At 44.9% G+C, this 12,602-nt stretch overlaps 1 protein-coding gene across 2 annotated transcripts in view; it reads left to right on the forward strand.

Annotated features, from left to right (window-relative positions):
- TRMT1L (tRNA methyltransferase 1L) overlaps positions 1 to 12,602 on the forward strand; it is a 522,615-nt gene that overhangs the window by 341,985 nt on the left and 168,028 nt on the right. For both annotated transcript variants that reach the window (XM_078641383.1, XM_078641388.1), the window contains exons 11-12: positions 3,680 to 3,892; positions 9,791 to 9,981. In XM_078641383.1, the coding sequence (XP_078497509.1) occupies positions 3,680 to 3,892; positions 9,791 to 9,981 (404 nt within the window). The remainder of the gene's footprint in view (positions 1 to 3,679; positions 3,893 to 9,790; positions 9,982 to 12,602) is intronic.

The raw sequence follows: 12,602 nt of genomic DNA on the forward strand, positions 1-12,602 counted from the left end.
CACTGGATCACATCTTTTTCCAGTGGGGCAAATCCGATTTTTCTTCGCGATCCCCCCCCCCCCCCCCCCCCCTCCCCCCTTATGCCAAATGCTATTTCTTCACAAGTTGGCAACCTCATCAGGAGCCAACGGGTTATGCCCTTTTGATTGCATGGTACAGCATATTTGCATATGCCTTTCTACTGATTCCCCTCTTTCCAAAGGTCATCAGGAAGATGAAGGCCGAGCCCTGTCAGATCATCCTATTGACCCTGCATGGCCACGTCAGCACTAGTATACAGTGCTTCTCCTACTCGCAATGCAACCTCCTATTCGACTTAAGCTGATCCCATCACTGCTGACAATGAGCCAAGGACAAGTTCTCCATCTGGATCCCAGCTCTCTCAAATTTTCAGCTTGGCTCCTGAGTTCCGAGGTTTTGGTCATTTGAACATTCCTTCAGATTGCAGGGAGATACTTGTTAAAGCAAGAGCAGACAGTACGAAAAAAACCTACTCCTTAAAATAGAAGAGATTCTGGATATGGTTCAACCTGCTAAGATGCGTCCCATCTCATCTTCTACGGAACAGATTTTGCCTCCCCTTTTATACCTTGCGCAATCAGCCTCAGCTCACGCCTCTATCAAGGTGTATTTAGCCACCACATCTTGTTTTCGGAGATCATCCAACCTGTCATCTTTATGGTCTGTGAGGCTTACAAGCAGTTCCTCAACAGATTGTTCAGAGCATTTCCGCTAATTAGACCTTATTCTGAGTGGCTATTCTATACAGTATTGGGACAGTGAATGAAAAGTCCTTTCGAACTAATCCATAAAGCAGATACTAAATATTTCTCCTGGAAGGTGGCCCTCCTTGTCCCTCTCATCTCTACACATAGAGTAAGTGAGATTCAAGCATTTACCATTCAAGAGCCATTTCTTCAAATCAGAGAGGAAATTGTTATTTTATGTGCTAACCCAAAATTCATTCCTAATTTCCCATCGGACTATCATCTCAATTAACTTGTAATTCTCAAATAATTTTTTCCAAACCTTCAAACGTCAGCCTGTCTAGCATTTCACCTGCTATACATCCAGAGGTGCTTAGAGTTGTACTTGGACAGAACTAAGGCTTTTCGAAAAACCAACCAGTTTTTTGTTGCCTACAGGGCACCCAAAAAAGGTTTTCTGCTAACAAAGCAGAGCATATCTAAAATGTCCAGAGCCATTCTTTTATGTCATCAAAAGGCAGGACAGCCTTTGTACTCTCAAAGTACTGGCTCATTTCACAAGAGCCATATCCACTTCTATAGCATTGTTTGCGGGGGTGTAGTTGCCAGATATCTGCCTTGCAGCAACCTGGAAAAGGTACATACCTTAACCGCATGCGTGCTGCGGTCATTTTTGCGCTGTGCGGCTTTTTTCGATTTACCGGGTTACATGACGAGCTGAGCTCGTCATGAGCATGCGAGCGGCGCAACTCATGACGAGCTCAGCTCGTCATGAGCATGGAAGGGGTTAAGGCAACATTACTGTGTGGATTCAGACGTCCTCTGAGACGCTGCAGTGAGACAAGCGGATCTTTTACATAATTTTCAATTAAAGTGAGCTATTTCAGTCTTCCCACCATCCACTTAAACTGTTTACACACAGTTTTTCTCTGTATTATGGTTTTCATCCTCATGACATATTGTATCCATACAAAATGTGCTGATACTGCTTTCTATTCTGCTTCAAGCATGTGAATCTATGAACAGTCCAATACTAGAGTAAGAAAATAAGTTACTTACCTGTAACTTTAGTTCTCTAATCTTTCATAGATTCACATGCCACCTACCCAGAGAGGCTTGCCTAGAGTGATACTAGGTGTACACTCTAGTTCATTGAAATTCTGAGGCACTGAAGCTTCTCTCAGGAAGGTTCTAAAGGATGGTATGTTCTGATTGGTTGACTTTTAAGTTTGATCCTTCTTTATTAAGGACAGTGATGTTACTAAATAAAAGGCCTGGGGCCTCTATGCTATGTCTATTGTGACATCGCTTTTATAAGGTGACCGGCAATAATTCAAGTACGTGCATCTATGAAAGATTCCAATACTAGAGAATTACAGGTACAGGTAAATAACTTATTTTATTCAAGCAGTTTTCCATGGTTCAATCCAAACCTTTAGATTTTTTCTAGCTAAGAGAAAAATCCTGTTTTGGAACCCTTCCTCAAATAAATGTGATTTCCTTGACCACTGAGCATGAAACTTTAGACCATCAAATAAAAAGGGAGAATCATTCTTCTGTGAATCTCCGTACAAATTTGTGAAGTGGCATCTACGTTCTTATTTACATTTAAACATGGTTTTCCTATATAAAGTAAGATGTTTCAACTACAGAGGTGCGGTTTTTGCCATTATATTAATTATGCAAATGTATGCCCACTATTTAACATTATGGTGTGACCCTCGGCATAAATGTTGCACAGATTTATATACTAAACCCATTGTGTTTTATTCCCTTTCACTATGTCTGTCATTCTTTCCTAAAACCTCATTATTTCTGAGATCTGTAAACTGTGTAATCCTGCTGCAAGAATGATGTAAATGTACTTTAGATTCAGTCATCAAGGCAGACACTCACCTTAAGGCCAAATTATCATTCTTCTCACACTGCTCCCTGCATTCCTTCCACTAATCAGAATTGCGAATTTTATGAAAAACCCTGGAAGGGAAAATCAGTCAACTATTACCTGAAACCTTTTCCAGAAATAAGCAAAAAGAATATCACCACAAGAGTGTGAATCTTCTGACGAACAACAAAGAAGGGATAACGTTAACACTCAGGGTTTAATGTATTGGAAGTTGTGATGTGTAGACTGTGTAGAATTCTTTAGTAGCCCTTACTTTCTTGCTGATCTACAAAGGAGGATGCATTATTTTAAGCTCCATTCCTGCTTTATAATGTGGGTATTGGGAGTATGTGGATAAAGGATCTACAAAAGATTAAGCCACAGCTGCTAATTTAGGTTTGTTTTTAGATTATTAGAGCCTCACTATTCCTAAAGCCCAACAGTTGGCCCTAGCTGGACTGCTTGCTCACTAATGCCTGCACGTTTCCCTAACTCAGCATCTCTTTTAAAAGTACTTCCTCACTTCATCAGCTCGGCTTTGTCACTTACTGGTGCTTTGTGCAGCATTCAGGTATGTGAGTTTGTAAGGTAACTGGAGCATATAAAGGATAGTAAATATGTCAGTGGATCACTAGATTGTCCGCTGCCCTGACACTTTCAACTCCCAGTGGTGTTTCCTATCCTGCCCTAGGCATCGATCTTTCCTCAAAATTGTGAGTTGGGGGCCATTTCAAGGATCTGTAATGTTACAAAGATGAGGACTTGGGGAGGTGGGTATGAGGGATGTTGACCAGAACAAAGTGATATAGATCAGGGGAATAGCTACAGGATGGAGGACTGAGAAACTGATTTACCTAAAATTGTCTTCGTCCCCTACTGTTGAAGGGCTCATCATATTAATTGTACTTTTTTTGTACATAATTCCAAGAGGTGTAGATTAGTATTTGGAATTGTTCACACCTATTATAGCTAACTCTTCTGTGTATAACGTAATATGCAAGACCTCCTGAGCAACATTGGAGAGGGGTATACAAATATTATTTTTATCTTTAGTGACTTCAGTACTTCACTATTCTTTTGTTTCAGACACCTGGATCCTTTTGGGACAACTGTGAACTTCCTTGATGCTGCCTTCAGAAATGTCAGAAATCTTGGAGTAGTGTCGTTGACCTCTACAGATATCAGCTCCTTGTATGGGAAAGCTCTACACGTGGCCAAGCGCCACTATGGCGCTAACATCGTCCGGACCGAGTACTTCCGGGAGATGGCAGCTAGAATTGTGGTTGGTGCTGTGGCAAGGTAATTGATCTTCTCTCTTTTTTTGTTTTTTTTAAAAGTATTTTTGTTTAGTTTTAGTAAACGGTACAATAACAATTTGTCATCATTTGTACATCTGCATTTATGAACCCTGGAGTATCTCATCCTGTGAGTCTGTGGTGCAGCCCCTATTTAGAGCCCCCAGTTACACCTCCTTGCATTCCATATTTATTTCTCATGTCTTAGGGTGGCCTTTTCTCTCATAAAACACCCTCTTCACTTGCATACCCCAGTCGGTGTTCTTTTCCCATTCTGTTACCTCTGGAGCCCCACCAAGGCCCCCCACCACCTGGTTGTATTCCATTTTGCCACTATTCGATCCAGTGCCAACCTGACCACATTCTCTGAAACACATCTGTGAGGTACTCTTTCCCATTTTATGTAGTGTTGTTCTCGAGTACTGTGCTTTGTGAAGGATGCAGGGCTGTATAAGTCGGAACCCTGCCTTAATGGCGATCTCCCTTGGGCCTCTCGAAGCCTCCTCCCACTCTTCCTTTTCAAATTCATCTGTGTCTTTTCCCCAACCAGTTTATAGTTTCTGGAGTGCAACCGGGTATTTGTTAAGTATAATTTCATATACTAGAAATATTGTGCCCTTGTTGAAGGGGTCGCTCCGCAATCTGTCCCCCTGGGGGATTGCTTCTACTATGTGATCCCTTTTGGAATGTGTGAAAGCAGAGCATGTCTAACTTTCAGGTCCCTGTAGTTTTCATTGGTCGCGATCTGATACTCTTACTCTGGCTGTTGAAAAAGGGATAACGTCCCCCTCTCGCCACTATTCCCTAATTTTGAAATGCCTATTAGATCCTACTTCAAAATCCCTCCAGGTTTCCCACTGCTTGCAGCATGTCGCTGTCCCATAGCGTCAGCTGGTTTGTCAGAGTATCCCTCCACACCAGAAATGGCCCCTCTCTCCAGACCCTTGCAACAGTTGCTGTGTGGGCTAGTAACCACTTTTTTAGTGTGTTCCTCTATAGTAGTGTGGGGGTAGCCTCTAACTCCCATTACGTGCCTGTTTACCCTAATAGCTGGTTCATCTAGTGCAGGGAATAACCAGTCATTGACTGTCTTTAGCTGTGCCACCCAGAAGTATTTCTCGATGTCTGTCCGGGTGTGAGAAAATGGGGTCCAGTTTCAATACCACCCCACTTTTTGCCTGGCCAGGTTCGCAGTACTAGTGTTCTTTCTCTAAAACGTTTCCATAATTGGCCCTTTCGGCCACCGGTAAGACCATAGTAATTGATACATTGGGTACCTAGGGCAGTGGGACTGTAGAGGGTTGAGTGGGCTGGAAACTCCGCATCTCGATTTCTCCAGCACCATGATGGCTTCTCTGAATCGAGGAGTGTTTGCTACCAAACTACTCTTCTCAATAAACCCACACTGATGCCAGTGTGGGATTTTTGAGCCATGTACCCAAAAGGCACCTCAGAGGTGCCCCCTGAAAAATCTACCTACCCCGGTGTGGTCACTGCCATACACAGGCATGTTTCTGGATCCTTGGGTGGAGAACCTCTGCCCTCTGAGACCAGAAACAATGCACATTCTGTGAGGAGGTGTCACCTGTGCAGAGGTGTCACACCTCCTCCCCCATAGTGGGCACAGTGTTCGTAGGGGAAGCTTCAAAGGCCTGTCGCCTTTGTAAGGCTACCCCCAGTCTCTGCTGCTAGCAGCAGATGGCAGCCCCTGGTTTACACCCCCACTGTAGGCAGGGAAACATAGAAAGACCAGGAAGGAGGTGTGCCCCCTTTGCTAACTCCATTCCTCAGGTGGAGGAGGTGAAATTAATGCACACTTTTTAAACACCTCCAACTTGAAAATGAGTGGACTCCTCTAATCAGGTCTAGGACTATGGCATAATAGAGGGTGTAGTCACCCCAGGTGAGGTACCCATTTTCTCTACCGGTTACTCCATTAAAATGGTCCCTAAATCTAGTATTTCAAAGTCTCTCTCAGACTTTGAAACTAGAAACTAGACTTTGAAACTAGTTACCTGCAAACTAAGAAGGACGAAGAAGACGCCGTGCAGCGAAGCCTGAAGACGACTACTGACTTGGGCCCCAGCCCTACCGGCCTGTCTCCAGCTTCAAAGGAGAAGACCATGCTTTTCCTGCAGCCAGCGACTTCCAGAGACCTGAGGAAGACTCCTGAACTTTGACAAAAAACAGAACTTCTGAGGATAGTGGTTCTGTCCCCAAGAAACGTACACAAAGGACTCCGGAGCCGTCCTGATCCGCCAGTCCTGCCCGTTCTGCACCTGATGCCTCTGGCCCGTGTCCAGGTTTACCACCGACCCAGAACAGGTTCCCCAGGAATCCAGAGGCACCCCCTGACCGCGACTGACTCCGGTGAGAAGAATCCACCGTCTAAAGGCACCACTGCACCTGAAGCCCCTGGACCTTGGTAATCTGAGTCGAAGGTGCCCCTACGATCCCCTACATCTCAACTTATCTCTGCGGATGCTGGCCTCCCTCCTGCAACCGCATGCAGTCTGTTGTCCAAAGCACGTTCTCCGTTGGAAAGCATTTGGCGCCCATTGTTGTATTTGCACCGGCGCAGCTTTGCCACTAGTAGTGTATGTTTGGCTCTGCTTTGAAACCCCCCCTGTGCTTGCTTTTACCCCCAAAGATTAGCCCCTGCAACCAATTTACCTACCTGCAAGCAGTGTGGCTCAGAGCACCCACAGTCTCCATTGAAACTCATTGGGCCGAACTCAAATTTTGACCTCTGCACTTGGCCGCCCTTGTGCCCCTGGTGGTGCAGTTTTGGAGCTCACCTTACCTGTGTCCCTTGTTGACCTTTGATCACTGGAACTGTAAGTTGTGTACTTACCTGTATAACCGCATTATTGTTTTCCTCCATAGGCTAACGTTGAACTCTCTAGAAATTGCACTGTGAGGACTTTTGAAACTGAATAGTACTTTTCTTTGAAACCGTACTTACCTTATTGTGAAGGTCTTGGCCTTACAATAAAACACAAACAAAGCTTATTTTAATAAAATTGGTGTGCATCTCCTTTTTGAGTTGTGTGTCAGTTATTGGTTGTGTGTGTGTGTGTGTGTGCAATAAATGCATTATACTCCTCTGTGCTAGGCCTAAGGCTGCTTGACCACACTACCACTAATAGAGCATGTTGGGTTTGCATTGAGCCCTGTAGACTTCTGGGGGAATCTCTGGACTCTGTGCATGGTATAACCACCTCATGGTATACCATATAGATCCCGCTTCTTATACAGGGCAATGCTGCCATCGTAGACCCCCTGGTCAATTTCTGCAGTGCAATTTGTGTGGGTCCTCCATTCCATCGTTGGATTCATAGTTCGGTCTCTATCATTTGGAAGAATTCTGCCAGCTCTTGAAATGGCGTATTTTGAAGTACTAAAATCTAGGCAAAGCCATCATCCTAAAGCGGGTTGCCCTGCCCAGCTGTGATATTGGCAGGGCCCGCCAATGCCTGAAATCATCTTTGAACCTATCTAGGAGGCTGTATATGTTTATCTCTAGGAATCCATCACTTGCCAGTGGCAGTCCGTAGTTTATCCGGAGTCGTGGTTCACTTCCTGTAAGAGGGTGCATCTGGGATCTTCCCCAGGTCATGTCCTGAGTATTGGCCAAAGTTCCAGGAAATCTGCAGAATCTTCAAAACACTGTGCCCAGGTCTGCTACATATAGCTACATCTAGCAGAATGGCAACTGAATGTTACCAGGCGTCTTTCCAGTGTAGACCCAGGATTCATTGATCTCTGTTGTGGAGAATTCACCTTGATGTTTGCATATGAAAGCAATGTTTTCATCCACACACTGCAACAAGGTGGAAAGTTATTGTTTTGCCTTTTGAAGAAATGTAGGTGTTTCAGCTGGATAAAAGTTGCCACAAGGTTGAAGTAGATGGTGGCTGCCGCTGTGTAAATGATCATTTTTTTCATCAATTAAATTAGAGTAATTGGTAGAGAATGCTGTGTAGATAGCAATATTTGACTTTGAGTGCGGAAGATCACGGTTGCAAAAGGAACACATGATGGATGGAATGCTGAACAATGCTAACATTTATCCCCAGTCGGAAAGATCTGGGTTTATTCCATTGTTCTTTTGCTCACCACGCCACCCCAGTTTGGACCCAGCTATATGCAAATCAGTCTTGACCCTACTCCACATGGGAACAGTCCACCCCTCACTACCGTCTGAACATACCCTTCCCAGTTAGGGCAACAAAAGCAAAAGGAGCAAATGATGGACGGAATGCTGAACAGTGCAAACATTCACAACCAACCCAACCTTGACCGTGCTCCAAATGGGAACTAGTCAAGCTCGACCTGCCAAGCCAGGTCCTCCCTGGTCCAGAAACAAGCACCCTGGGACTGGTTTTGGGGCATCATCCCTTATCAGCCAGGCTAGCTTAAATCCAGTTGTGCAGTGAGCAGGGGACCCACGTCGAGGCATACCCTTCCTACTTAGGGAGGACCTGGCCTCGCAGTTCGGGCTGGACTGTTCACAAAAAATGATGGATTTAGGCCCAGATCTCTGTACGGGGATGATTGTTAGACAGTGTTCAGCATTCTGTCCATCAAATGTTCTTTTTGCATATGTCACCCGTGTGAGAAGGATATGCCCAGACGTGGGTCCAGTGCTTTCCATGCCACTGGAGTCACGGTATCCTGTCTGATGAGGGGTGAAACCCCAAAACCAGTCCCTGGATGCTTGTTTCCAGTCCAGGGAGGGCCTGTCCTTTCAGTTCGGGCTTGACTATTCCCATGAACAAGCATATGGCTGGGTTTAAACTGGAATTGCATAGTGAGCAAAACAACAATGGATTTAATTCCAGATACTGGGGTGAATGTTAGACATTTTTCAGCATTCTGTCCATCAAATGTTCTATTTCCAGATAATCACAGTTGGCAAAAGGTTATACAGGGCCACAGATGCTGCTGACTGCTTCTTACTTAAAGGAATGCTTGACTTGTACTGTTACCTGTGGCCCATTGATAAGCTATACACACCCTTAGGTGCTGCTTAGTGGTGTTCTCATGTGGTGCTGCCTGGCCTCCGGTACTGCTGAATCCTAGGAACTTTAATGATGCCAGTCCAGTGTTAATCCTCAATTCTTTAAAAATGCAGTGCTTTATGTTCTATGATGCTGCTGATGTGATGCTGAAGCAGTGCCTGTCGTAAGATGCTCCTTACATGTGCAATAATTGACCTTGAGAGCTGCTGAAGAGGTTATACATGAGGCAATCTTTACCCTCTGTTACTGCTGAACTACATATACTTGAAGTCTTGCCAGTAATCGGATGCTAATGATTACCATGTACTTGAAATGATGCCTGGCTGAGGCCTTGCATTTGAGCAGTGTCTGTCTTTTTTCACTGCTGAATGCTAGGAGTATGCCATACTGCCTGGCCTTGGATGATGCTCATTTTTATGTTTGTGAGATAATACATGACCTTTGATGCGGCTGATTGCTTTGTATTTGAGGTTATGTTTGGACTGTGGTCTACTAAATACTAAGCACTTGAGGTGACTGTTGTTTAGTATCCAACTTAGTAGCAACTATTTGTTTAGGTTGTTTTGACTTTGACTTGCCATATATGCTGTAATTAACCTGAATTTACGGAACACTGTTCAGTTAATAATAGCCATGTTTTATTGTGCTTGTAGTGGTGTTTGTTTCATTTAATTTATTTTGCTATAGTAGTTGGATGCCACAAATTCCCTATTTACTTCTAGTTACTGTGAATGAATGAATTAGTGGCACTTATGAAAATGTTTTAGTGAGCTTTGTAAATGAAGTGCATGTTTTTCTTTGCTGTAAAAATGAACATGCCGAGAGCAGCGAAGTCATGGTGGCATTGTTTCTGGCTAATGTACGGTTTCAATTCTCAGAGCTGCTGCCCGTTGTAACAAGGGCATTGACGTGCTGCTGTGTGTAGCCCTGGAGCATTTTATCCTGGTGGTGGTGAGAGTTTTGAGAGGACCATCTGAGGCTGATGAAAGTGCAAAGAAAATTCGCACACTCATCCATTGCCAGTGGTGCGAGGAGCGTATTTTTCAGAAAGAGGGGTACATGGTGGGCGGTAAGTAAAGAAGCACGTCATATTTAGCTCTTTCTTGTCATTTAAGAGGAAAGAAAATAATTCTCCATGGTATTCCTTGTAAGGCATTGTCTTTAAGCGGTGGGAATCAAGGAAATGTCTATGGTGAGTGTTTGTGTTTACATTTGTTATTCAAGAATCTGGTGTACTCCAGTTTCTACAAGTAAGTTATACTCTTCAGGCACTTAACCCTGCAAAGCTTGCACAATTGAAAAGTCAGTACCTAAACTAGGTGTCAGTAAGTAAAAAACTTAAGATGTCTAACAAGCAGGCCTCTCGTTTCTGCTCTTTCAAAAGACACATTGGTCCCCACACTGTTCAACTGTCTCGGAGAGCTATAACTCCCCTAATCTTAAGCCTGGACTTTAAACCATTCTGAGGAATCAAGAGTTACTTCCAGATCTTGGATCTGCCAAATACCAGGGACAGGCTGGGTGAACTTTTTCTTTGGTCCATGGAACTGCTTCGGTTTCGAACTGTGGCCTGCCCAGCAAACAGGGAATCAACTGCTTGCTGTCTTTGGAGCAGCCCTCCCAAAGTGAGAGCCTATTCAGCAAACGCAGGCGACCAGTGAGGTACTGAGAAGGGCATCCCTCGCAGGTGCTGGTGAGTAATATTTGCTCCAAGGCCGCCCCTCTGTTTACATGACTACATGCTTGTTTGTTCACTCATATTGTAGCTCATTGCAACAGATTTACATTCTTAACTGAGCTTTCACTATTTACTGGTAGTTCAGCTCCACTGAATATGAGCTCAAAACCCAGTGAGAATGTTTCTTAAAGTAGGTCCTGTCCCCAGATTTGGCACACCAGCTTTGTGTTAGCATCTCTGGTGAACTTCCACCTTGGCTAGGGAAACCTGTGCCCTTGGCATCCTGTTCGGCTGCCAAGGCGTCCACCATAAGCCCCTAAACAAGATGTATTCTACCTGGTAGCATAAGAACATATCACCTCCTAGTGTTGCACTTGAGAACCTCACAACACCTAACTACACCCCGTTACCTTAACTGCACCTTGCATCCAGGATTGCCTCCTGTGGTATCTTGTGTTCTAACCTTGTTCAACAGGGCTATTGACCGGCAGTGTTATTGTCCAGTTGACTGTAGTCTTCTTTGACCCAAGGTCTATGGGTTCTGTGAAGATCAGCTTAAACTCTGGTCTCTCTACTCTGCAACTTGTGATCCTAACCATGAACTGCTGCTGTTAGAGAACCTAAGAATACCACAGACTGTGACAATCTAAAATGAGATGTAGGACCATTTTCAGTTTGTCCCCTCCCCTACAGACTCAAATGCGGTCTACTGTTTTCTAGGAGAAACCTTAAAAGGCTTGAGTGAAACCAAAATGAAGCCACAGTACTTTTTTCTCCCAATTGCACAGTTTTAGCATGATCAAAGTCAGGGGTTAGCGAAAAACGGACCTAAAAGCCATGTTTGTCTGACCATGAAGTCCTCTAATGGACTTAAAATGGAGAGAGACTTCAGTCAAATCCTAAACTAGCCAAGGCACTGAACTGCCTTTGGATACATTGTACCATTGACTGTTTATTTTCGTCAACCATAATATCTCGGTACGCTGGCTTCCACCATTATGTGGAGCTGTTACTCCCCTGAGGCGAAAAGCCGGGGGGTGCTTAGACTGTATGTGATTTTAAACGCTGATTTCGTTTTAATGGTGGCATGATTAGAAATGTTATCGTTTTTTAAACCGATTGTATTACATGATTTTAAATGTAATTTAGGGGCACGCATTTGGCAGAATCAACGTGGAGTGTACTTATTTGGGATCAGTTTTTAAAAACGAACCTGTTTTGCACCAACGTTTTTAACTTTAAGTCTGCACTTACCACTTAGACTGCTGACTCGGTAGCCCGGGCATTCTCCCTGCCTGTGCGCTATCTCCCGACCCACGTGCAGCCGAGTAGGGGCTGTCACGGAAGGAGGCACAGGGACCCGCCATCTTGGAGGGAGGGGAAGGTCTGCGGACTAGTTGTTGCAGCCTCCCACCCTCCTCCCGCCCCTATAAACACACCATGGGATCCCGTCCGCGCAGCGGGCACGCCGGCGGTGCGCCAAAGGCAAGCCCGTCTGCGCCCGTCCGCGCCGGGCCCGCGCTCAGCGCCACTATTCCTGGTTAGACCCCCCTGACCCTATCAATAAGGTCACTTACAATCGAGCGCATTTACTAAGGCTGCGGGGGGTAGGTAATAATCACAGCTGCATCACGATGGCACCAGATAGCAAGCCTCAGGAACTCACGCAGTGCTGTCCTGTCTGCAAAGTTACGCTCCCTCAGATTATCGGGGCCAAAACTTGAGCTTTTACCATCTCTCACATGTCTAATGACAGGCAAGGAGATCACGCTACAAACTGTCTCCTTATGAACGCCAGATCCCTGGTTAAGCACAGCGTTGAGTGTGCTGAGCTTATCCTGGACAGAAATATCCAAATAGCTTTTATCACTGAGACGTGGATGGATGCAGCGTCCGGCCCAGATCTGGTCAAGGCTACCCCTCCGAATTACCGCAACTTTGTCCTGGATAGACCTCGTAAGAAGGGGGGGGGGACTGGCCATCATCTATCACGAATCCCTGCAGGGATCCTT

Source organism: Lissotriton helveticus, chromosome 1_1 (genome assembly GCF_964261635.1).
Source record: "Lissotriton helveticus chromosome 1_1, aLisHel1.1, whole genome shotgun sequence".
Lineage (NCBI taxonomy): Eukaryota > Metazoa > Chordata > Amphibia > Caudata > Salamandridae > Lissotriton > Lissotriton helveticus.